General features: G+C 47.6%; 2 protein-coding genes across 2 annotated transcripts; one reads left to right on the top strand and one right to left on the bottom strand.

The window, feature by feature from the left end:
* Positions 1 to 2,029: 2,029 nt before the first annotated feature.
* Positions 2,030 to 13,524, top strand: RFLNB (refilin B). Its single transcript, XM_036765978.1, has 3 exons — positions 2,030 to 2,254; positions 7,207 to 7,304; positions 9,358 to 13,524. Exons 1-3 carry the CDS (start codon positions 2,030 to 2,032, stop codon positions 9,686 to 9,688), a joined length of 654 nt encoding a protein of 217 aa, XP_036621873.1. The 3' UTR covers positions 9,689 to 13,524.
* Positions 13,525 to 17,419: 3,895 nt separating this feature from the next.
* C7H17orf97 (chromosome 7 C17orf97 homolog) lies at positions 17,420 to 21,568 on the bottom strand. Its single transcript, XM_036768686.1, has 2 exons — positions 21,182 to 21,568; positions 17,420 to 18,173 (listed from the first exon to the last, which is right to left on the bottom strand). The coding sequence occupies exons 1-2, from the start codon at positions 21,408 to 21,410 to the stop codon at positions 17,692 to 17,694; spliced, it is 711 nt and encodes a 236-aa protein (XP_036624581.1). The 5' UTR covers positions 21,411 to 21,568; the 3' UTR covers positions 17,420 to 17,691.
* Between the last annotated feature and the right edge of the window lie 3,508 nt (positions 21,569 to 25,076).

The following is a 25,076-nucleotide window of genomic DNA, read 5'->3' as shown; positions in this document are numbered from 1 at the left end:
CAGGACCAATCTCCGCCTGTCTTCCTCTGTTTGTAAGGCCATACAAGTCACTAGCCTCTCTGGGACTGCTCGTTCCTCTAAAAAGGAGAGGCTCCGACCAGATGGTCTCCTAGGCCTCTTCCATCTCTAGCCCAACTACCTTCTATCCTTTGTGACCAATTCCTATTATCAGCTGCTACTGAATCCAATTCCCACTCAGACACTGAGTTTTCTGCCAAGAGGGAGAGGCCCCCACAGTTTGGTCTCCAGAGGGAAAACACCCTTCCCAGCTCCTGGCAGAGCTGATTGCCGTCCTGCCCTGGGTGAAAGCTCCCTGCCCTGCGGTAGCAGACCTGCTTCCCTCCTTCCCTTGCTTGCCACAGCCCCAGGAACCAGCCTGGCCCAGCCACAGGGTTAAGGCCCCCATGCAAGAGATGCACGTGGTCTGGTGGCCCCAGGACTTTCCCAGAAGTTTCCCCTCGGTTTCTGGGAACCAGCTGGCCCTCCCCATAACCAGAAACCTCCGGCTTAGCATAGGATACAACCTGCCCAGGACTCTGTTCTCCCTATTAAGGAGCTATGATTCTATATTCAGCTCTGTACACATTCCCTTCCAAGAGAGCCAGGACCCTGGGGTTTCCAGTTGCAGCATTGCCTGGGGAACAAAAGTATCCTAAGCTTTCAAAAGAAAAAAAGAGAAAGAAAAAAAAAGCCTTCCCTAAGCAAACAGGAGGTTGGGAGCATATGCGGTACATTAAACATTAATAATTTCCAGTTGTTTCTTTCCCTCGGGTAAGAAGGCATTTATCTCTTCCATCCCCAATCGGGGTGAACTTGGCCAATAGATGCAACCTCCACATCACTTCCCCCTTCCCCCCTCCCTGCCCCACACACTCCCCTGTCCTGCAACCTTGCAGACACATCTGTCAACAGACATTAGCACTTCCCAGATTTGGCACGGGTGGTGACAGGCCCTTACGGGCCTAATGGGGAAACCCTGGGTTCGAATCAGTGCAGGACACTTGGGCCAAGGAAAGGAAGCCGGCCCAGGCGGAGGCCAAGAAGGCCTCCTCTGCTGGGGCCTCCACTGCCCCCCGAACATGTTGGATTCCTCTGGCTTCCCTCCTCCCCTGAAGTCACGTCCTGGCCCAATTCCCTGACCACCACGCGTGCCTTTAGCTCGCAAGCCACATGGGCCCAGGAACCAGCAGAAGTTCTAACAGCCATGCATTCGAGGGGAGCTGCAGGGCGCAGAGCTCAGCGCCCCGAGGGAGGGAGAGGACTGGGAGGAGGAAGAGAGGAGTAGGGAAGACCGAAGAGATGATCATAGCCTGTCCTGGGCCATGCTCCCCGCTCCTCATCTTCGCCCTGGAGGACTGAAGGGGTGTACTTTGGGCCCTGATGGAGAGAGGATGAGAGGGAGATGGAGGGAGAGCGGAGTGAGCTGGCGGGTGGGGAGGATCACTGAGTACTGGAGGGGCTTGCTCCCCGCGGGAGGGGAAGGGGCGGGAGGAGGAGTGGGCGGAGGGTGCGTGGCTGGAGCCGGCCAAGGAGTAGTGTGGCTGAGTGAGGCTGGTGAGAAGGGCAGCCCCGAGGACTGGCGCGCCGAGCCTAGTGCGAGCCCCGCAGCCTCCCGGGGGCCCTGCTACCCTCCCTCCAATCAGCGGGGTCCGGAGGCGGTATCGGCGGCGCCGCCCGCCCTGCGCCGGAGCCGGAGCGGGAGCGGGAGCGCAGCGGCCCCTGGCGCTGGACAGGGCGGCCAGTGCGCGCCGAGGCGGGATCCCCGGCAGAGGAGCCGCCGCCGCCGCCGCCGCCGCCACCTCCCCCAGCTCCCGCGCGGGCCGGGCCGGGCAGGGCTGGGCAGCGGTCCGGGGGTCCCCCTCCCCGCCCCGCCCCGCTCCCCGCCCCTCGTTCCCTCGCGGGCCGGCGGCGGCGGGCCGGAGGAAGTCGCTGCAGGTGGTTGAGCAAGCGGCGTTTCCGCGCGGAGCTCCCTCGGCGGGTCCCCCCTCCTCCTCTTCCCCTCCCGCCCCCCTCCCCCGAGGCCCCCGCCATGGTCGGCCGGCTTAGCCTGCAGGATGTCCCCGAGCTCCTGGACATGAAGAAGAAGGGGGACGGGGTGCTGGATAGTCCGGACTCCGGGCTGCCCCCAAGCCCCAGCCCCAGCCACTGGCTGCTGGCCCCAGGCGGCGGCGGCGGCGGGGGCGGGGGCGCGGAGCGGGGGCTGGCCCCGGGACTGCTGGAGCCCGACGCAGCAGCTCCCGGACCCACGGCCGCGGTGAGTGGCAGGGCATGCGGCTGGGGGTGTGGGTGGGCACCGCCCGTGCCAGGGCTGCGCTGCGCTCTGCGCCTTGCGCCCCGCGCCGGGAGTCCGACGAGGCTGGGGACCCCCGCGTCCCATCCCCACTGTCTGACGCTCCGGGACTCTGGAGAGCGCCGCCAGAGCCACGGAGACGAGCCAGGCAGCCGGGAGCCTTGGGCTGCCTGAGGCCGGGGAGAGGGGGCGGAGTGCCCGCCTCGCGGCCGCCTCGGAATACCGACTCGCGTCTCGAACTTGTGGCCAGCTGGACGCGGCAGAGGCGGAGGCTGGAAAATTGTCATAGTGTAAGAGGGCGAAGCCCTGGAGAGTGTGAGAGAGAGCCGGGGCAGCGACGGCTGGGGAGACAGAGACAGACAGACAGGGCAGAGACTGGCAGATCCAAATGGCAAGGGAGCCGGGTCTCCCGGGGCCCATTGTGGCCCCACCTCGGACTTGGATGTGCCCACCCTGCCTCTCTAGAGCGTGTCAGCCCTCTCTTAAGCCGGGCACTCGCTGTCCGAAGTTAGACATGCCCTATCCTCCAGCAAACTGGAACCCGGATCCCCTGGCATCCCCGAAAGAAAAGAGGGCAGGCCCTAGGGTTTGGCTGAGGCTTGCTTGGCTTGTGGCAGAGGCTGAGATGGTAGCTGGGTTCTTGGAGTCTTCTACAGCTTTCACTCTGCACCCCCCCCCCCCCACTCCCTCCAGTGTTTGTTAACAAGTCTAACTCGGGCTTGGAGAGTGGACAGCCTAATGTAACTCGGGACGTGGATTCAAGAAAACACTCCCTACCCAATAGTTAACAACAAACAAACAAACCGTAAAGCCACAGTGGCTGGGATATGGAGGCAGCCCGAGTCAGGCAGAACTGGGTTCAAGTGCTACCTTTGGCACGTCTTGGCTGTGTGACCTTGGGCAAGTCACTTAGCTTTTAGTGTCTAAGCCTCTGTAGAGGAGAGAACACAACACTGAGTTCTAGAATTGGAGGACTTTGTTTCGAATTCTACTTCTGACAACAACCTCTGTAACCCGGGCCAAGTCACTTTTCCTCCGTTGGTTGTTCTTTCCCCTTTGCAATAAGATAATTGGACTAAATTGGACTTTGAAGTCCCTCCCAGCTCTATGAGCATTGATCCTAAGAACAGTTGCTGGTTGGTGGAGGGACTTTATTCATTGGAAGTTCTTGACACCTATGTGTACGTCCCCTTTTGTACGCCCCCATGCACATGGATATTTCTAGATCTCAACCTCAAATTACAGAAGTTGCCTTTACTTACAGCTAAAAGGCTTCACCACGCTGAAATGGGCAGGTAGGTGTGTGACGGGGTCAGGAAGAGATCTGAGTTCAAATCGGGACTCAGACATTTACTGGTTTGTGTGACACTGGGCAAGTTACTTAACCTAGATTGCCTCAGTTCCCTCATCTGCAAAATGAGCTGGAGAAAGAAATGGCAAATCACCCCAAAGTCTTTACCAAGAAACCCCAAATGGGGTCAGGAAGAGTCAGACATGACTGAAAAGCAGCATGCCCAAAGTTCATGGAATTCCCTTCAAAGAAATGAGTTGTAGCTATGGCTGCCTTCCTTCCCTCTTGGCTCCAGACCTGGTTCTAGCTAGATGTAGGCATTATATTTTGTTCAGATGGAGACAGCATCTCGTTTCCCTGTCAGCAGATTTCTGCAGCTGGGTGTCTTTAATTGCACGAATGATTGTTGATTTGGATCATGGCGATGAAAGAACCTTGTCCTAGCCCACTGACCCATGGCAGCCTTCTTTTACTTAGGGTGCTGAATGTGGCAATTCAGGCCAGTGCAGTAGTGGGGAGAGGGTAGGATGAAGACGCAGAGGGAAAAGTGCCCAGAAATTGGGTTGGGGAAGCAAAACAGGTTTTTATTCTGGCATCTCTTATTCCATATGCTCGGATGTGGAGTGCTGGAGAAGCGTGCCCAGAGAGATGCCCCCCATTGCTGTAGCAATTCAGGGCATTGTTTAGCAGAAACAAAAGTCTAGGCCCAGACTTGGGTGTGGGGGAAGCAGCTGGCAGGTGGAGGTGGCATGCCCTAGGGCAGGAGTGAGGAACCTGTGGCCTCGGGGCCACATGTGGTGCTCTAGGTCCTCAAGTGCAGCCCTTTGACTAAATCCACTTTGTTCTGTGAAGTTTGAATCCAAACATGTGACCTTGAGGCTGCAGGTTCCCCACCCCTGAGCTAGGGGTATTCGGTGCTCTCAGTATGGGGAGCCCCAGGCAATCTTGCCTTGCCTGTCGGGATTGGACAGATCAGTAAGTTACCTAGAATGAGCTAGTAAGATGAAGAACCTAGGTCTTTGGGAAGCCAGATGATCGACTCCAAAGCCACAGTATATGCTCTGTCATCATTCAACAAACAAAAATGTTCACTTTCCCCAGCTGACCAGAGCTTTGTGCAACAGGCAAGCTGCCTTTGCTCCTAACTTCCTAAATTCTCCTTCCAGCTCCAGGAAACCTGAGCCGAGAGGTTCTCTGTCCTCCTCCCTTTTCCCATGTTTCATTATTCCCTGTCACCATCTCCACCCCGTTCCCTTCTTAGCACATCCAGCGCCTTTACCCACTTGACACCATCTGCTTCCTGCCCTGCTTGGTTGATTTAAGCCTCCCCAAGTTAGCTTTCTGTACTCTCTTGGTTTGAGTGCCCTGGCCAGGCTTGACGTGACAGACCTGGGGACTCAGTTGTCCCAGCCTTGAACCCCAGCCCAAACACTGGTCCTTCCATTCTCTCCTGTGAGACAAAGGAAATCACAGATGACAGAATGTGCAGAGGCATTTTGGAAGAACACCCCTCCACCTCCCCCCAAAAAACCAAACATATACTACAGACTGTTATACAGAGAGCTGAGATCGAGAGCTGGCAGGGCCCTCCCCATTGAACAGAACAGGACTCTGAGGCAAAAGAGGTTAAGGGACTTGGCCAAGGTCACTCAGGTGAGAAGTGGCAGAGTGCGAGGAATTGGAACTCAAATCCTGGGACTCAAAGCTCAGCACTGTTTCTACTGTATTGTGCTGCATAGTCTTAGTAATCAACAGAGGGCTAATGGAAAAAAGCCTGACAGACACTGTACAATCAATTTTAGGTACTTAACAGGAAAACTTTGTTTCCACATCAGGATTTTTTCCGTTTTGTTTTTTGTCAAGGCAATCTGGGTTAAGTAACTTGCCCAGGGTCATGCAGCTAGGCTGGATTTGAACTCAGGTCCTCCTGTCCCCAGAGTCACTGCACCACCTAGCTGCTCCCATATCAGTTTTTTAAGGACTACTAAACTGCTTGGTATAGTTCCCTGAGCTGTCTAAAGTCTAAGAGTAAATTTGGGAGGTATCTGCCCAACTTCAGCAAAATTTAAAGTACTTCCCAACTGTGTGACCCTGAGCAAGTCATTTTTTGCCTCAGTTTCCTCATGTGTCAAATGAGCTGGAGAAGGAAATGGCCAAACCACTAAAAATCCCTGCCAAGAAAACCCCAAAAGGGGTCATGAAGAGTTAGATATGATGGAAACAACTGAATCTTTGGTTAAACAGCATCATGTTAATTTCAACAGTTTTTGTTAAAATTCTTCTGGGTCCTGTAGTCCACACTCTTGTGTTAGTCAGTAAAACCTAGTGAGCCCAACTCAGTCTCTTTCAGATGACTAATGATCTCCCAGGGCCTTAAGGTAGTCATTTGATTCAGCAAGGCCTTTGCTAAGCTGTTACTGTCAGGGGATGGAGGTGGAGTCATGGTGTCAGAATGAGTTGAGTTTGTATTTCCCTCCAGAACACTTGCATAAAGCACTTTTATGTTCTTAATGGGTATATTAAATAAGGAACTGTCATATACTTGTGTTCTTGTGACCTGCCACTTTCTTATCAAAGTGGAGTGGGGAAGCTGGGGGTGGGGGGTGGTTTGTGTCATCACTTAATTGGGATTCCAGGTAGTTGGGCCCCACTGAGGATGTGGACAGCTGCCCTTCTCCGTTCACATCTTGCTCAACGAGCAGGGTGTCTGTTGAAAAATGGATGGTTTCATTGCATCATCAACTCAAGCTTGTTTTCTCATCAGAGCATCTTATCAACAGGAAGGCTTCCTTCCTGCCCTTTCTGGGGGAAGTTAGGTGGTGGCTGTCATTGGGGGAGGGGGCAGGGCCATAAGAAACAAGTGGAACATGAAGGGGCTTCTGCCACTTCCATAGCATCAGGCTTGAAAACCATGTCCCTCAGTCACTGGAAACTCTATACTCACTCTTCTGTCTTTTTGCTTGGGTTAAGTTGATGTCAAGCAAAAGAAAACAAACGGCTTCCTAACGATTATGATCATTCAAAAGTGTAACGGGCTGCCTAGGAAGGGAGTGAGTTCCCCCTTACTAGAGGTACACAAACAGAAGCCAGATATGGTGGAAGGGATTCTTGGTCAGGTAAGGTTTGGACTAGGTGCACCCTGAATGGCCTTTCCTTCTCCACAATTCTGAGATCCCTGGAATTGGAGTGGAGAGAAGGGAGCCTGGTCTTTGGGATGCTTGACTTGAAATCTCAGTTCTGCTCCTTCCTACCCATAATCTTAGCTGAGTTCCTTCTCCTTCAACCTCTGTTCTTTTCTCTATATAACACAGAGGTTGGACTAGATCAGAGTGTTAAAATGAGGTCCAAAATTTGTTTAAGAAACATTTTGCTAACTGGAGTGTATTACGATATAATGGCTTTCCTTTGCAATCCCATGGATTTTATTTGATGCATTTAAGAACCTGATTCTAAGAAGGGGTCCCTGGGCTTCAGCAGCCTGCTCGCCCGAGGGGTCTGGGGCACCAGGAGGTGAAGAATCAATTCCCTGGCTGCGGAGCAGGTGGCCTTCAAGGCCCTTTGGATCTTTGACTTCTGTGGTTCTCTCAGCATCCTGGCTATAACTACATCTCCCTCTTGCTTTCAGAATTCTGTCTTTCTACCCAATGCCCTGCCTCCAAGGCTGTGCCCTCTGTCTTTTGGTGAAGGAGTAGAGTTTGACCCACTGCCTCCAAAGGAGATAAGGTAAATGTGCCCAGTGTTCTTTCTGCTTTGGAAGCTCTGCCACCCTCCCTTTTCACTGGAGATGGAGGGGGTGAGGGTGGGAGTAGAAAGGGGTTGCTATATTTACTCCTCTTAGAGCATGTCTCTGTAAGATAACTTAGTTTTCCTTTCCTGAAGCAGCTGGTGGTACAGTGGATAGAGTGCTAGGCCTGGAGTCAGGAAGACCTAAGTTCAAATCTAGCTTCAGATACTTGCCAGCTGCGTGACTCTGGGAAAGTCACTTAACCTCTATTTGCCTCAGTTTCTTCATCTGTAAAATGTAATAATAGCACCTGCCTTCCGGGCTTGTTGTGAGGATCCAATGAGATTAAAATCGTAAAGCTCACTTAGTAAGTACCCCGCCTGGCACATAGTAGGTACTGTAGAGCTGCCCTTCCTTGTTCCCCTCCTCCCTTTCCTTTTGAGAGTGATTCGGAGGAAAGATTAACCTGGAAGTTGCGTAAAAGGAACCTTATCAAAGGAGAGCATGTTCTGCCTTGGGGAGCTCCTGGACTAGTTTTTGTTAGAGCCGCACATAGAGACCTCCCATGTGAAGACAAGAAAGTTTTTCAATTGTGTTTTCATGCTTCATTCCATGGTGTGTAATTTTCTTGGCCTGCGGAGTCATGATCTTTGATCTTGAACAACACGGGCATGTGCGCTCCTCAGTTTAGCCCCCGACATCGCCACCTACCCACTTGCCCTGGGAAAATAATATTCTGTATATTCTATACCGGGAAAGCAGACAAGAATGCGAGTTTCCCTTTTGGCCACCCGCTTGGGGAAGCGAGGCCCCAGCCCCGAGACCCTTCACCCCTGTTTGTTTATGTGTTTAGCAGGCTGTTATAGCACGCTGATTTTAAATGCTTCTTCAAGGAGTTAAAAGTAAAATAACTTAGCATTTTTCTTTTTTCTTTCTCTTTTTTTCTTCCTCCTTCCTTTATTTATTCTTTTCTTCCTTTTCTCTTTCTCACATTTTCATCTTTGTTAGCATCTTTCTTCTTTCATTCCTTTTCTTCTTTCTCACCTTAAACTTTCTCTCCTCTTCTTTCTTCTCTTCCTTCTTTCCTTCCTTTCTCCCTTCCTTCCTTTCTTCCTTCTTTCTCTATCCTTTTTTCCTCCTTCCTCTTTTACTTCCTCCTCTCCCTTCCTCCCTCCTTCCCTCCTTCCTTTCTTTCTTTTTTCTCCATCCCTTTATTCTTCCTTTCTCCCTTCCTCCCTCCCTCCTCCGCTTCCTTTTTCCTTCCTTCCTTCCTTCCTTCCTTCCTTCCTTCCTTCCTTCCTTCCTTCCTCCCTCTTTCTCTCCTTCCCTCCCTCTTTCCTTTCTTTCTTCCTTCTTTCCTCTCTCCTTTTCTTCCTCTTTCCTCTTTTCCTTCCTCCCTTTCCTCTCTCCTTCCCTCCTTCTTTTCTTTCTCCATCCCTTTATTCCTCCTTTCCTCCCTCCCTCCTCCCCTTCCTTTTTCCTTCTTTCTTCCTTCCTCCCTCTTTCTCTCCCTCCCTTCTCTCTCTCTCTCTCTCTTTCTCTCTCCCTTCTCTCTCTCTTTCTCTCTCTCCCTCTCCCTCTCTCCCCTCCCTCCCTCCTTTTCCAGAAACTCATATTTTATGAAATGCTGAGGTTTGCAACAATCCTTTTAAGGAAAGCCAGCTAAGTTGGGTCAAGTTTACTACTGAGCAGGGTCACATTTCAAGAATTTTGATGGTTAGAAATAGAGATTGTATGTAGCTCTCCATTAGTATTCGAGAGGATGACAGGCTGTCTGAGGCCTCCTCCCTTTAGCTTCTAGTTTAAAGCTGATCTATTGCTAGGCTGTGAGTAAAGCCTCCCTGGCTGGGACGGAAATGCCAGAATTCCCACAGCTATGCTGGATGAGGAAGTACCACAAACAAGAAGCACAGCCAAGTCCCCACACTGACACCCTCTAAACTAGTACCACGTTCCCTGTTTGTCAAGCCAGAGCCAAATGCTTCCTCGTATGCCTGAATAGCCCCTATCCCAAGGTCTGTTTCATGCTCTTTTGTGTGTCCTGTCCTGCAGGTACACCTCCTCAGTAAAGTATGACTCGGAGAAGCATTTCATCGACAACATCTATATGCCTGTGGGCCTGGCGGTCTCCTCCTGCAGCCAGACCGTGGTCTGCATCCCTGGCTGCACCTGGCGGAACTACAAAGCCGAACTCCGCTTTGAACCTCGAAACAAGGCCCTTCGATTTCTCAGCACCACCATCATCTACCCCAAGCACACCAAGACCGTGTACACCACCACCCTGGATTACAACTGCAGGAAATCTACAAGGCGGTTTTTGTCCAGCGTGGAACTCGAAGCCTCAGAATGCCCAGCAAGTGATTACCTCTTGGATGAATGCTGAATGACACATCTGGTGGTTGGGGGGGTGGGAATGTAATGTAATGGAAGTTGGTCCTTCTGAGTGTGCTGCTCAGTGCTTTGATCTTTCTAAGTGAAAATGGGCAATGCCTTTATTACCCAGTCATTTTCAACTCTGAAGCAGCCTTCTCTATCATTCTAGCTTTATGTGTCCAGCCTCGGCAAAGGAGAGTGGGGAAAAAAACAACTCCATCTCTAGTATCTTTTGTTACTATGGGAATTTGATTTTAGCTTTTCTTTTTAAAGGCATTTATTTTTCTTGGCTCACAGTTCCATATCCCCCAAATTGTCAATTGAATAACAAATAAAGGGAATATCCAGGTAAAAGGGAAAGTGAAAAAAAATCAACCTTTGAAATAGAAAACATAGCTCGTCCTCTATAGGGAAGGCAGAGCTTGTCTGTGGCGAAGTGTGGAAAAAGTCTTCTGGGAGGAAAGGTTGAGTGTCTCATTTTAAGCAACTTCTGTTCGAAGTAATGGTACTCATTGTCTGAGTTGTCCTACCCATATGGGCTCAATCTGTGTAAACTGAGGTCCATGAGTTATTTCTGCTTAAATCAGAATGCAGACCTTGTCCTTCCTGTCTGCTGAAGATTCTGGAATTTCCTAGATCTTTTTCAACCAGAAGCCTCTTCTAAGGCAATGTTTCTACCATTACTGTCTTATGAACGTTGCTGGAAGTCACTTGGAGATTTAGTTAACTGATCCGAAGAGAAGACCAAAAGACTTTGGTTAACCATTCCGCTAGTCATGAGGAAAGCCTCTTGTCTTCTTATTCAAGGGCCCTGGCGACAAGCCTTGAGTGTCTGGAATCCTGCTAACACCACCACAGACTTGTGGAACTCTTCTGATATGTACGTTGGGGTTTCCAAATACTTTCCTAGTTTCCATAAGGCAAAATATAGTATGACACATATTTGAGAGAAATGTCATTGTTAAGGCTGCGTTGATGGAATGCTTTTAGGATGTCTCAAGATTGATGCCTTTTGACCCACAACTGGAAATGACTGCATGGGTCATGTCTGGGTATTATTTTAGAAGGGACATATCTATATACCCTAGATTCTTTGGAAGTTTGTGATAGTGTCTTTACCCAAGCCTCACATGTGTTCTGTCCAAAGTAAGTTACATTCAGAGCACAATCCCTGCTGCCTAATGGTTAACCAGTACCTTAAACTTAATTCCAGGAGGCAGAAGAAAAAAAATCTAGCTTTGGGATCAAATTTGAATTCCAATCAAAGGAAGCTCATATTCCAAGCATCCATCTTTGTTACTGTCGCACAAGGTGGTGATTTTTGCTAAAGGGCCAAGGATCCTCCTGGATTCTCAACATCCTCTGAGATGGTCCCCAGAAAGAGCTTTGTTAGTTCAGAGAAATCAGCCAGGAGAAATTGAGAACATCTATGTATGGGTCACCTAGGCAGAGTTCAGGCAGGCAAGCTGTCCCTTCTCTGAGGCCTCTGTATTCCTTCTGAAGCCCTGAAGGCTTTGCTCTCCCCCAGTGCTCCCCCTTAGTATGAGCCCCCACTAACTTTGGCTTCTGCTGGCTGCCAACCCCCCAATTCATATTAAACAAGGCAGAGGCAGGAGGTGGAAGGAAGTGGGCAGCTTATGGTACAGAAACCTGTTTGCATCAGAGCTTTGAACTACAGTGAGGAAGGGTCTTGAGCAGCCCAAGGAGGAGGAGAACACACACGTGTTCCTTCTCTGGCTCAGGAGCTCCTCCAGCCAAGGTGGCCTCTCTAGATGCCTGCTGTGGGCCTTTCTGGAGCCCAAGCTTTTTGATTCTCTGTCGGGGTTAGGAGAGCAGATAGATTTGGGCAGAATCTAAGGGGGCTGTTCAGGTAACACAGCTCAGGAAAGCTTTTTGAGACAAAGGAAGTGGGTGGGTGGCTTTTGTTGTTTTCCTGTCAGAAGGAACAAAACACAGGTATGCTCTTTGAGTATGTTCTAATTCGGGCTATGGAGCCTTGGGCGAGCCATTTGAGTTCTGTGGGGCTCAGTTTTTTCCTCTTTAAAAGGAGGTTGGTGTAGATGGTGTCTTCCAGCTCTAAAATTCGACGACCTTCTTCTGATGCGCAGAGATAGAAGGTAAATGGCCTATAGGCCAGGCCTCTTTTCTAAGTAAGTTGTGATTACCTTTAATGACACAGGTTGGTTTAAAAAGCAGAAATGGTCGATGTTCAAAGAACCCAATCAGCATGTCTGGTGATTTCTATTCCCCTTCATCAGGGTATGCCGGTAAACTTTTAACAACCAGATCTCTGAAGAAGAAAATTTAATTTAAATTTAATCTGCATCATTCATATTTTCTCCACCATTTTCTTAAGTCTAAATAGTCAACAGAACAGTTATCAAGCTGTGATTTGTAGCTCTTGCTGGCTTCCAAGGTGTAAATTCTCATGCTATAAATTTAACAATGAGCTGGTTAGAGCTGGCTTCAAAATACCCTTTTTCATAAAGAAGCGGCAGACATCATCATGCTTCTTTGCAGACTGTGATGCCTTCAGAGCTGAATTGCCCAATGCTGATTTCAAAATTATAATAGAAGTTATTTTGTTTTTCTAAATATATTTTGGACACTGCCACACAGAGAGTTCAGGTCCAATTAACTAATTTTGCATTAAATAACGTGATGCTGAACATGGCTGCAAGAAGCTGGGGTGCTTTTGGACCCTAGATTTCCCTCCAGAGCCAATCAGTGAAGCACTGCTCTGATGTTCACTTATGGGCAAATGAGAAAGAATTCAAATATGGGAATTAACATTAAAATCTCAGCTTTATAATATGGAAAAACAGTAGGGGGCTGCAATATCATTGTGATATGTAATTTGGGTTACTTGTAAATGTGATGTCATTTAAAATAATGAGAAGTGCCTTTCATTCTTTTTCATTGTTCTGTCTAGATATTTAACTTGGATTAAATTTACAACACAGGAACAAACAAACACCCTCTTCCCTTTCCCCCCAAACAGTATTGTTGCCTGAGCAGGAAAAGCCTCATTGGGAGGAGAAATCATTTTTCTGGCCAAACATAGACTTGATTTCTCATCTGAGGGCCCTCCTTAAGTGAGAGCATTGTTTAGGTGAAGAAGTTAAGTTTGCAGGAAGGTAGTAAGATTGGTTGAGAAGCCATAAGGATGGGAAGAATCTGATGTTGGAATGTGAGTGAGCGCAAGTGAAGAAGTGATTGTGAAACTAAGGGAAAAAAAGGAAGTGTTTGTATTCTTTTATTTGTAAGTTATACATTGGGGAAACAGCAGGGCTCCTTCTAGTCTCTCCTTGTGTAGCCAATCTGATTTTCTGAAAGAGCCCAAGAAAGGCAGCCTAAGGCAATAGGACACTTGTCGAGAAGGCTTAGTTTTGGGAAATGTGGACCGAAGGACCGATGCTATGTTCCTATGGGAGCCTGGGCTTCTCTCCTGTCATTACTCAGCTTCTTAGAACACATTCATTCAGAACCACCTCTGGAAGAGCCAATTTCTTTGTCTTGCATTCATTCAGAGTGGTTTTCCCTCTGTCTACTTCTTAAATGATGACTTCAAAGGATTGCCATGTTGACCTTCGAAAAATGTGCACAAGATGGTGAAGAGTCATTTATTTGTATCTTGGGGAGACACTGGTTTCCTTTGCAACTGTTTATACTTTTAATGATTTTGAGGGGAAAGTGTGTTGAGCAATCTTCCCACACTCCAACCTTAGGAAACCCAGAATGTTGTTTCACAAAAACTGTGGTCTCGTGTCTGTGATCTTCCTCTTCTCCCCTTTCTATTCCACCCTCATTTGCTTGTTACTTTTTCATTTAACAATAAATTATCTGAAATATAACTCCAGGGATGCCTCTTTTTCTTTCTTCCCTTTTAAAAATGGGACTATTTAGCTATGAAAGCTAAGAGAACTTGAAAATACTGCTTGGCCATTCTGAGAGGAAAGGTCCCACTTCTATTCTAATGGGTCACTTTTAGGGTCCCCAGTACTTCAGAGAGAGTGCTCATTGATAAGGTGAGTAACTGCTGACCAGGGGGGTAAGAAAGAGTTGAAGGAATGAGTATGGGCTCAGTAGTCAGAGGACCTGGGTTCAAATCCTGCTTCTGATGTTTATTACGGATGAGATTTTGGGGTCAGGATGTCTGGGTTCTAGAGATAGCTGTCACTTCCCTTCTGTGGGCCTTGGTTTCCCCCTCTAAAATGAGTGGGTTGGATTATATGGCCTCAGAGGGCCTTCTCTCCTCTAAAGCTATAATCCTGTGGTCTGAAGTAGTTTGCCTCCAGCACTGAGAACCATTAAGAGCCAGAGAATGTGGAAGCTGGATTAAATGGTCCAATTGCCTGATGCTACAAAGGGGAAACTGAGTCTCAGAGAGGGGAAGTAGTAGCACTAGTCCTAGAATCCATATCTCCAGGCACCTAGCTCAGTGTTCTGCCACATCGTGCTACTGTTTCTAGCCACCACTTGTATGAGTTTGGGGATGTTGACGTTGTTCAGGCTGAACCTGTGATTTTGTGGGTATAGGGAAATCTCAGTGAGGAAACTCCTTCCACCATTATAGGTCAGGTGAACCACAAAGGGCACTGATATATTAAGTCCAAGGTCACTTAGCCAGCGTATCAGAGGTGGGGCTGAACCAGGCCTTCCTGACACCAAGGCTCCCTGATTCTATCTGCTCTACACACTGCTTCTACGAGGTAAAACATCCCACAAATAATAGAATGTTCCCCCAAAGTATGTGAGAATCAAATTATTCATTAAAATCTGGGTTTTTGACTTAGGGATCTGATTTGTTCATTCAAATGTGAAATTGCCTTCATTAACATACTGGAATACGTATCTTCAATAGGGCTCCATTGGTTATGTAATCTAGGGTACATTTGTATTTTTAAAAATGGAAACACACACCCCTGAAAGGCTTCAGACAACTGATTTTTGAAGAACTTCAGCTTATTTTTGAAGCATCTTTGCCTCTGGTACAATTCTCATCCTTTATATTTGGGCTGTTGGCCTCAGTGAAGACACTGGATGCCTGTACACCAGTGAGAAAATGAGAGACAAGAATTATTCTTCTGCCTTCTAGAGAGGACACATTGAGGTTCCTGGGTCACAACCCAAGTATGGGATAGGGCAATGGTGAGAGCTTTAGTCTGAAAGTTAGGAGATCTGGGTTCAAGTCTTGATGGGACCATAGCAACATGGGGAGCTATGTTAGATGATGTTGGGTCCCTTTTAGTTCTAACACTGGGTGAACTGTAGGGTGGGCTGGGGTGGGGTGGAAGAGAATGTCGTAACTGTGACTCTTTCTGATACTCAGTTACTTTGAGAATGTTGACAGGTTTTGTTTTGATTGCAACAAATAACCTTGACTGCAACCAAGTATATGGTTTATGACCCCTTCCCTCCAATAGAGATAACCTTGAGATTGGCTTCCCAACCTTTTTGAAAGGGAGAGAGGTCTTCTGTCCATGGAGTTCATGGCTTGCTCCCACTAAGGCCTCCAAAGTATGGTGTAACATTAAAAAGGTGTATTATGAATTCAAGTGAATTCAGAGAAGCATGGGAAGACTTTTATGAGCTGATGGAGTAGAAGAAGCAGAACTAGGAAGACAACAGCATCATGGTACAGTGGAAAGAGCTCTGGCTCTTTTTATCAGAGGACCAGGGCTCTCAGCCCAGCCTTGACACCCGCGTGACCTGGGCTGTGTCCTGGCCGCTGGTTGCCTCAGTTTCCTCATCTGTAAAATGGGGATTATAACGGCACCTGCCTCCCAGGGTTGTTGAGAGCATCAAATGAGATATTTGTAGACTGCTTAGCACAGGGCCTGGCACATGGTAGGTACTGCATAAACGTTAGCTATGATTACTATTATTGGGTACTTGAGAGGCAAGATGATACAGTGGAAAGTTGCTCTCAGAGTCGAGAATACTTGAGTTCAACATTCTCTGTTGTGTGACTCTGGGCAAGTCATTTTACATCTCGGGGTGTCAAGTAACTCTCTAATGCTACATATATGGTGGAAAAGTAGAAGGAATTTCCTCCCTTGGGTTTCCCCGCAACAATGAAATTGTGGGTCTGGGGCTGGAAAGGGGGGAAATACAGGTACTTAATCCCATGCCATTCTGTACCATTGCTTAATTTTTCGTCTAAGGCATGTCTTATATCCCAGTTAGACTGTAACCTCCTTGAGGGCAGGGACTTTGGTATCCCCAGGAGCACCTAGCACAGTTATAAACACAGCACATACTGGAAAAACAGTGGCTGAGTGAATGGATACTGGAGTATGACAAGTGGTATCCAAGTGGTGTCTCCATTTATATGCCTCTTCCGTTCTGCTGGAAACGTACTGTGTCACTGTCATCAAGGGTCTAGAAAAGGGGTTGTTTCTGAGTGAAGCAGTGTTACTATGGAGGTCATGAGTTCAAATCCTGTTTCAGTTACTGTGATCTTGGGCAGGTCACTTAGCCTGTGTTTGCCTCAGTTTCCTCATTTGTAAAATGAGGATAATAATAGCACCTACCTCACAGGGTTGTTATGAGGATCAACTGAGATAATGTATGCTAAATGCTTTGAAAATATTTTTGTTGTTCTGTCATGTCTAACTCTTCATGACCCCATCTGGAGTTTTGTTGGCAAAAGATACTGAAGTGGTTTGCTATGTCCTTCTCCAACTCAATTAACAGATGAGGAAACTGAGGTAAACAAATTAAGTGACTTGCCCAGGGTCCTACAGCTAGTAAGTGTCTGAGGCTGGATTTGAACTCAGGTCTCCCTGACTCCAGGCCTGGCACTCTATAGGGGGATTTCTATTGTGCTTTTAAATACTCTGATAGAAGTAGGTTTGGGGTTTTTTTTGTTTTTTTTTTTTTTGCAGGGAGGAAGGCTGGGCAATTGAAGTGTCTGAGTCTGGATTTGAACTCACTCCTCCTGACTCCAGGGCTGGTGTTCTACCCACTGGGCCACCTAGCTGCCCCATGTAAGTAGTTTTTCAAAGAACATTTAATTGCCAAGAATAAATTCCTTTGAATGGAATTCTAGGTAGACCTCATGTTGAAGCAGCTGGTAGCAAAATAGACCGAACACTAGGCCTGGGGTCTCTTTGCTTGCACTTCCTCAACTGTAAAATGGGCATAATACTAGCACCTGCCTCCCAAGGTTGTTGTGAGGATCAGATAACACTTGTAGCTATCAGATAAAATTGTAAAAGCACTTAGCACAGTGCCTGGCATGTAGTATTAGGCCCTATAGAAATGTTTAGTCCCTTCTCTCCTCCAATTCCTTATAAGATCATGGGATTTATCATAGGGTGGAAACTGAGGCCCAGAGACATAGAAGCACACCCATAGGTGGCAAGTAGTAGAGCCAGGATCTTAACCATGGCCCTTTGACTTCAAGGCCGGGGCTGGTCATGTGCTGTGCATCATATAGCCTCTCATCATGACAAGTGGTTTAGCCAGGGGTGGGGGACCCCGTGGCCCTCTAGGTCCTCAAGTGCAGGGCTACATGTGACCTCGAGACCGTGGGTTCCCCACCCCTGGTTTAGTCCAGTTCCAGTATGTTTATAGCACTGCAGGCCTCCAGAGAAGTAGGTTATGGTACAGGTCTTAAATGATGGAGGGATGAGCAGATCATCTGCACCCTGTGAGGGTCAACAACAGAGAACCACCTGAATTGGGCTGGGCTGAAGGAAATCAGAGTCTGACTTAATGAAATTCAGTGCTTCCATTTTTTTTTTTAGGATTTTTTATGTTCTTTATAGAGAGGTGGTTTTATTTTGACACATAAGACATTTTGTTGAAAGGAGAGGCTTGATCTCAATAACAAAACAAAGTATTTGTCCTCTTCAGGGTTGGCCTGGTTTCCATTATTTAATTTACACACACACACACACATACACACACACAGACACACACACACACACACAGATACATACACACACACACACACACACACACACACACACACACACACACACACACGCACACTCACTCCTGGGATCAGGATAGATTTGCCAAAGCAGAAGAAAGTTTCTGCTCGGGTACATTGACTGTCGCTAATTCTGGAGAGGATAGGATCTTTGACGCTGTGTTTCCATCAAGGAAATAATTGAGGCAATCCTCCTTCACTGCTTGCTGTTTGCTGTTTGTGTGGCTCTCTGGGTCTGGAAGGACTGAGACTTTCTCATCAGTCCCTTCTGGGACACTTGGAGTCTGGCAGAATCCTTCCAGAGCCGAAAGTCGATAACGTTTTCTTCTGTTGAGTTTGTAGATGCGGATTCGTTCTTCCTCTGCTACTGGGTCTTCAAGGACACCTTCCCAGCGGAGACTCTCATTGATCTTGGTGGAGAGGCTCTCATCTACTTCAGCCGAGGAAAATGCAGCATTCCCAGAGGAGGAATAAGAGAGATGCTTATTTTCCTCTTTCTCTCTTTTAATATCTTTCATAGACTCTAGTTTGGAGCTAGAATCTTTGCTGGAACCTAAAATGTTATGGGAGGGAAAGAGAGGCTGAGTCTCTGTTCTGTTGACCTGAATTACTGGAGCAGATCAGCTCAGTTAGCCAGAGATTGCCCTGAAGAGTTAACGAGGCTAAATGAACCAACCCAATACCCACCGTTCATGAGGATTCCTTGGGCACCCTCAGGTTCAATGAAAAAGCTTCCAGCACAGCAGGGGTGGGGGGCTCCAACCATGTTCCTGTGACTGAAGCTCTACAGAGCTAGGATCAATGTTGGGAATAGGTAAGCAACGTGTGCACATTTATTTATATACCAAAGGTAAAAGAGTGTACCATTTAGGATGGAGAGACATCAGAACAAGAATTTATAAAACTCTCCTAACTTTGCCTAAAGTACTAGAATTATGCCAAGCTAGGAAGTCTTTGTATTATTGGATTAGAAAAAAATTAATATGACTTCAGGACTATGTAATATATATTTTAAATAATATAAACTGAGGGCATTTTCATCAGCTGACCCTTCCCTTTCTAGGAGACAGAAATGCTAAGTAATCTTTCCTTCACTGTTGTGGTTTAAGATTCTCCAACCCCTTGCTTTTGGAAAACCATCTTGTGCTTGGGGGGTGGGGTACCTCCACCCCATGAGTCACTCTTGAGGTAATATTTAAAGAAAGTCTAAGCTAAGGGGGAAAAAAGATGACAAATGTCACCATGTGGCTTTACTGATTGCCTGAAAAAGTCATTCTGATCTTGCTGCTGCTACCCTTCCCTGAAATGTAGTCTACGTATGCAGCCAAGTGGGAAGGGGCTGGTCCTACTGGAAACTTCTCTCCTTGTGCCTGTGTCCACATAGCTAATGTGGGTATCTCTTTTAATCTCTCTGTAAGGGTCCCTTCAAGTGCTAAAATTCAGTGACTCAGTAATGTTAGCTTACAAATTTTGGAGCTGGGCAGCGAATATAGGTTGAGCACCATAGTTCAACAGCACCAACCCAGAGCCAATGGCCTAAAGCATCAAAGTAGCTTTCGCTTTATATTTACACCCAAGCTTCCTGTGAACAAGTCAAGGACCGCCTCTGAGTCTTCTCATTTTTAAATGAAAAAGAGCTCTTTGTATCAGTGGGGACTCAAAACATGTTTTGATGATTGCAGCTCTGCAGAGGGCCTATTTTGGGGGTGTGTGGGGGGGTGGGGGAGATGTTTGTGTATACTTGTCTTTGTGTATGTACCTACATATTTAGGAATAGGGTATTCTGCTATATATGTATATTTGAGAGTAATATATGTATGAGTATGTGTAGGGCATGTTTTGAGAGCTGTCTGTGATATGAATGTATGTGGTGGCAGATATGTGTGTGGGTGTATGTGTATATGTCTGTTTTGTGGGGAGCTAGCTGTCTCTGGAAAGGAATGAGAGTGTATGTATATCTGCAGATACAGAGAGACTGCCAAATCTGGGCAAGTAAGTATGTGTGGGAAGGTGTCTGTGGACTTGGGTGCATATGTTTGGGGATGCCTTGCGTGGGGTGTGTGTGTGTGTGTGTGTGTGTGTGTATGTATATATATCTACATACACACACATATATATGACTGCGTTTGGTATCTGTATGTGTTTAGGGGCTGTCTATATGTATGAGTATTTGAGATTGTGTGTGTGAAAAAGGAGGTGGTATCTGAGTGTATAGGCAGGATATTTATTGGGATATAGCTATATATTTTAGAGGGTAGTGGTGTATGTTTGGGGAGTGTGTACATGTTTTAGTATGGTATACATATGTTTGGGTGTGACTTTTTGGTGTATTTTCTGGGGAGAAGTCATAGAGACTTGTATTCGAGTATTTAGCAGAACTGTGGTCTTTTAAATGCTTAGTGAGACTTACGGAGACTTGATTTGTGCTGCTTAGCCTCAGTGGTATAAATAGGAGCAAAGGGGATGAATCCCCAGAGTGTCAAATTTAGGGTAGATTGCGGCAGAAAACAAAACAAACAAAAAACCAACTTCATGACAATGAGAGAAACACCAAAGTGGAATGGGATAGCAACCATGTTTGTTGCAGACTGGAGGTCTTCAGTCAAAGACTGGATGATTACTTGAGATTTATTGAGATTTTTATTATATTATTATTATTATTGAGATTATTATCATTACTTGGATATTACTGAAATTTTTTCGGATGTGGTTTCCACTAGATGGCCATTGAGGTCTCTTATAACTTTGAGATTCTGCAATTAGATATGTCATATGTCATTAGATTTAGAGCTGGAAAAGACCACTTTACAGATGAGGACACTGAGGCACAGAGAAGTTAAATGACTTACCCTGGGAGGCACAGTTAATAAAGGTCCCAGGCAGAACTGGAATCTAAGTCTTCCTGACTCCTAGCCCAGGCCACAACCCGTCTCACTACACCACGTTTTGGGGATGTTTTTGGAGTGGTCTAGATAGGTTTGTGTCTGGTTGTGGACCTTCATGTGTGCATGTATTGACGTCTGGAATATGTGTGTTGAAGGGTTGGAGAGGGGTCCCCAGCATGTTGGGGTAGATGAGGGGTGCCCTTTCCCAACCACCCTCTCATCTTGCCATCCCCCTTGTCTCTTTCTTGAAGTTCCGATTCCTCCCTCCGCCTCTTACTACCTGTATGATCTGAGTCTCAGTTTCCTCATTTGCAAAATAAGGGAGCCCCTGAGGTTGTTCCAGATCTAGACATAGCATCCTGTGACTCCTCTTCCAGTGCTCCCCAGTTCTGACGGCCCCGCCCCCCTGACAGTTCCTTCTGTCTGCCCCTCCCTCTCCTCGCTCCAATCCCCGGCGCTGGCCCGCCCCCTCTAGAGAGCTCCCTCACCTGCCCCCCCATCTGAGCCTCCATTTCGTCTCCGCCTCTTTGACCCAACCCCTCCTCGTAGGCCCCGCCTCTTCCCGCCAGGCCCCTCCCCTCTCCAATCCCCCTCGTCAGCCCCGTACCCTGCTTTGTGGTCCCGCCCCCTGCTCTGTAGGCACCGCCCCCTTCCCTGCCGGCCCCGCCCCGCTCACCGTCGCCTTTGCCTGAGCCCTTGGCCAGTCCGGTGGCTGGAGACTTCTTCTTCTTTTTCTTCTTCTTCACCTTCCTCCGGCTGGTCTCGGGCACGCAGCCGGAGATGGGCGGCAGCCGGGACACCTGGAAGGCCTGGGTGACGGCCTCCCTCTCCTCGTCGTCCTCGTCGTCGTCCTCGTCGCACTCCTCGCCGGCTCCCGGACCCCCACGTCCTCCTCGGACGTTCATCCCACCGGCCCCGACTGTCCGAGCCCAGGCGGGCTCCAGCCAGACCCGGTTCAACCGCGCCGCCGCCGCCACCACTGCCACCTCTAGGGCCTTAGCCCAGGCCGCCCGCCGCCGCTCCCACAGCCGTCCCCACGCGTCTCCATGGCGACGACTTGGCCACGCCCCCTTCGTCCGTAGTGACGCCACCCGTCCTTTGCCCGCCCTCCGAACCTCCCTCAGGCTCATGTGCGCGTGCGCATGCGCGCCCTCAACTATTGGGTATAGAGGGCTGGTTCGGTTCTGAGTCACAAATGCAAGAGGGCTCCCCGGGGGCTTCTAGGCCATCCACTTCATCTTACAGATGAGGAGACCGAGGCAGGTCAGGTCAAAAGTGACTTAGAACCTCGAATCTAGAGCCGGAAGTCACCCTCAGCCCCTCTGGTCCAAACCTTTCATTTTACAAATGAGGAAACTGAGGCTGCAGATGAAGCGGAGTCCTGGGTCCCTCAAACTGTTCCCTGAAAGTCATGTCCATATGGAGTCCTGGGTCCTAACTGGCTGGTTTCCCTTCCTCCAGCTCCTCATTTCCTCTCTAGCCACACACCTGCCCAGGTGTTATTCCCAAAGTACGGATCCGACCATGTCGCTCCACAGGCTCCTGCATTTCTGAGATAAAATGAGAACTCCTCTCTTTGGCTTTTAAATGCCAACAACAATAATAGCTAATATTTACAAAATATTTAAGGTTTGTAGGTGGTGCCTGGTAGGATCTGAACTCAAGGCTTCCTGACTCCAAGCTCTTTACAACCTGGCTCCAACATATCTTTCTAGCTTTGTCATTCCCCTTTACATACTCAGCCCAGACAAATTCATCTATTGGTTGTGGCCACAACATTCCACATTCCATTCCCATGTCCACATCTTTGCATAGATTTTCCTACCCCCTCTCCCCCCCAGCCTAGAGTGCATTCGGTCCTCACCTGAGCCTCTTGGAATCCCTGGTTTTCTTCAAGGATTGTCTTCAAGTGCTACTTCTTACAAGAACCCCCTCCTTATCTCTCCAGTTTCGCATCACTCCCTGCCCCCCCCAGTTATTTGTCTTGTATTGATTAATTACACACACATACACGCTGGCTTGTGTGTGCGTGTGCGTGCGCGCGCGCGTGCGCATTTCCCCTGGCAGAAGGACAACTCCTTGAGAGCCAGGACTATTTTGTTCTTTAAGTGACTGAGGTTTTTCCAGATTTGAACATTTTCCCTCTATCCATTATACCCCTCTGGCTCTTTAAAGGTTTGTTTCTATTTTTAAAAATGTATTTGTAGCCCATGAAGGACACACATTGACTCCGGTGATTATGGTTACTTTTTTACTTAAAAAAGAAGCCTCTATCAGAGTCCAGGGAATGCCAAACAATCCAGAAGAAGGGGCCTAACAAATTAGGTGCACCTCTGCACTCTCCAATAATGGATTTATGGAAGACTATTGACAAGAGACCCCACTTTCTATGGACAAGAGCCATGTTTTAGGATGGATAAGTATGCATAACTTGCACCCTAATAGGCATCAGTGGAAGGACACCAGACAATGAGATCTCTCCTATCTTATGTCTATTGAAGCATCAAAGGAGGTCATCATTAATATTTGTGTTCTTTCAAATCTATTTGAGGGGTTCTGTATCATGTCATATAAATCCTTATTTCTTTGTTGCTCAAGTATGTTGGGATTTAACCAATGGAGATGTTCTCTCCATCAGTGCAGGTGGCCTCCATCCATGCCCATCCCATGAGATTCTCATTCCATGTGCTGACATGGAAGGGTACCAGTGGAGTACCCAGGCCGCCCCTTTGCTATCCATTGTTCTTGCCACAGGACCATCTCATCTTTTTCACTGCTACATTTCCCTGTTGATGTCCTTTGCTCTAATTATTTGAAGTTTTGTGGTCTTATGCTTCACATCTTATCCCAGCCACCTTATCATCTGTCTGCCACCACTGTCCTGCTTCGCCCCACCTAGAGCTGAAAGCTCCATACTGGACCTGGACCTCTGGAGTCCATAGTTCCCAGTCCCAGGGAAGGGAATCCTTCCCCCTTTGGAGCCCACCCCAGCTGATAGGTGACTGACTGAGTTCAAATGAGCCACTGAATCTATTGGCTGACCTAGACGCAAGGCCTCCACCTGTGCTGTGGGCCTGCTGTGCACTTACCCTCTTCCTCCTTCTCCAACTCTGCTTTCTACCTCTTGCTCTGAGTGCCATTACATCTGTAAAAGGAGTATCAGATGCCTTTGTAATGGGGGGTGGCCATTGAGGGCTCAGCCCTTAGAGTACTATGTCCTGACTGACATTGACCCATGTGAAGGTCAGCGAGGAGCCTTCTTTCAGGCACACAGAACGGAGAAGACCTTCCCCACAACTTCATGGTGGCAAGTCTTCTGGCTCAGGCTCCTCATCTGGAACTGTGGGCTCATAAAAAAGGTTTGAATGGATGAATTTTCTCCTTTTTTCTCCTTCACTCAATTGAGGCAAGAACTACTGTGAGCTTCTAGGTGGGGGCGTGCTTACATGTGGCTGCCAAGTGTCCTCAGATACAGGATACCTCAGCAGCTTTTGTTTCTTGTGTTTATTCTCTCCTGACTGTAGGTGGCTTCATATCCAGAGAGGGAACAGATCAGGTTAAGACCTTTCAAACATTTAAAGAGTCATCAGATGACCCATAACTGGCATGGACAGCAAAATCTGGTGAGGAGGCAGCCCTGAGGGGCAGCCCTGACTGCTTACCCCAGCTGAGCACAGAGACTGGTAAACTGAAAAAAGGAACAACCCAGCTCTCAGCTAGGTCTCCCCCAATGTACGTTGAAATGACTTCTGTTGAGGAATGGATGAACAAACTGTTGGTGTATCAATGAAGAGAAATATTATTGTACTAAAAAAACATTACAAACGTGGAGAATTCCAATGTTCTGCTTCTACCATTATATGGTGGTGAGTCACAAACACTATAATCTGTAAGGAATGAAAAATATGTTTTACACAGAAGGCATTGGAGGTGGGTGTAAACAGGCTGCAACATATATTAATCAATGTGCATTTATTAAGCACTTACTATGTATCACATTATAGGCTGCCAAACCCCAATCTTGGATTACTCCCACCATCTGTTGATTTCATTTTAATTCATGTGTTGCTGAACAGAGCTAGAAAAAAATTGAGAAATGTGCTGATTCCACTGCAAGTATATGTTACATAATTTCAACTGGGCTCTCACCACAGGAAGGCAATTCTGTTGCACCTCCCTAATCAGCTCACTATCCTGTTTACCTTTGTGCTTTAGAATGGATGACTTCCTTTAATACTCAGCTCAAATGCTACCTTTTACAGGAGACCTTTCCTAGTGCCTTCCCCTCTAAAGATGACTTCTATATCTACTCCAGTGGTTTGAGAACCCCTTAGAGTCTAAGAGTTCTCACTGAAAATTCTTTAATGATGTCCTAAGCAGCAGATAGTTACTTAGGAATATTTTGAACGGTATATTAAATTACTCTGAGGTTCACAGCAAATATTTTGGGTTGCTGTTGAAAGGGGTTCACAGAACAAAAAATGTTGGGAACTCCTGATCCTCTCTGTATGTAGCTGGTATGTATCTATATACATGTTGCTGCCCCCAGTGGAATGGAAAATCCTTTAGAG

This window comes from Trichosurus vulpecula, chromosome 7 (genome assembly GCF_011100635.1).
Source record: "Trichosurus vulpecula isolate mTriVul1 chromosome 7, mTriVul1.pri, whole genome shotgun sequence".
NCBI lineage: Eukaryota > Metazoa > Chordata > Mammalia > Diprotodontia > Phalangeridae > Trichosurus > Trichosurus vulpecula.
This window is presented reverse-complemented; position numbering and strand designations above follow the sequence as displayed.

Bases quoted from the DNA above. Each gene is read 5' to 3' on its own strand.
- RFLNB (XM_036765978.1), top strand. From the start codon at position 2,030: ATGGTCGGCCGGCTTAGCCTGCAGGATGTCCCCGAGCTCCTGGACATG. The intron at 2,255-7,206 runs GTGAGTGGCAGG...TCTTGCTTTCAG, and splicing joins CTCCCGGACCCACGGCCGCG to AATTCTGTCTTTCTACCCAA. The intron at 7,305-9,357 runs GTAAATGTGCCC...CCTGTCCTGCAG, and splicing joins CTGCCTCCAAAGGAGATAAG to GTACACCTCCTCAGTAAAGT.
- C7H17orf97 (XM_036768686.1), bottom strand. From the start codon at position 21,410: ATGAACGTCCGAGGAGGACGTGGGGGTCCGGGAGCCGGCGAGGAGTGC. The intron at 18,174-21,181 runs GTGAGCGGGGCG...ATAACATTTTAG, and splicing joins GGGCTCAGGCAAAGGCGACG to GTTCCAGCAAAGATTCTAGC.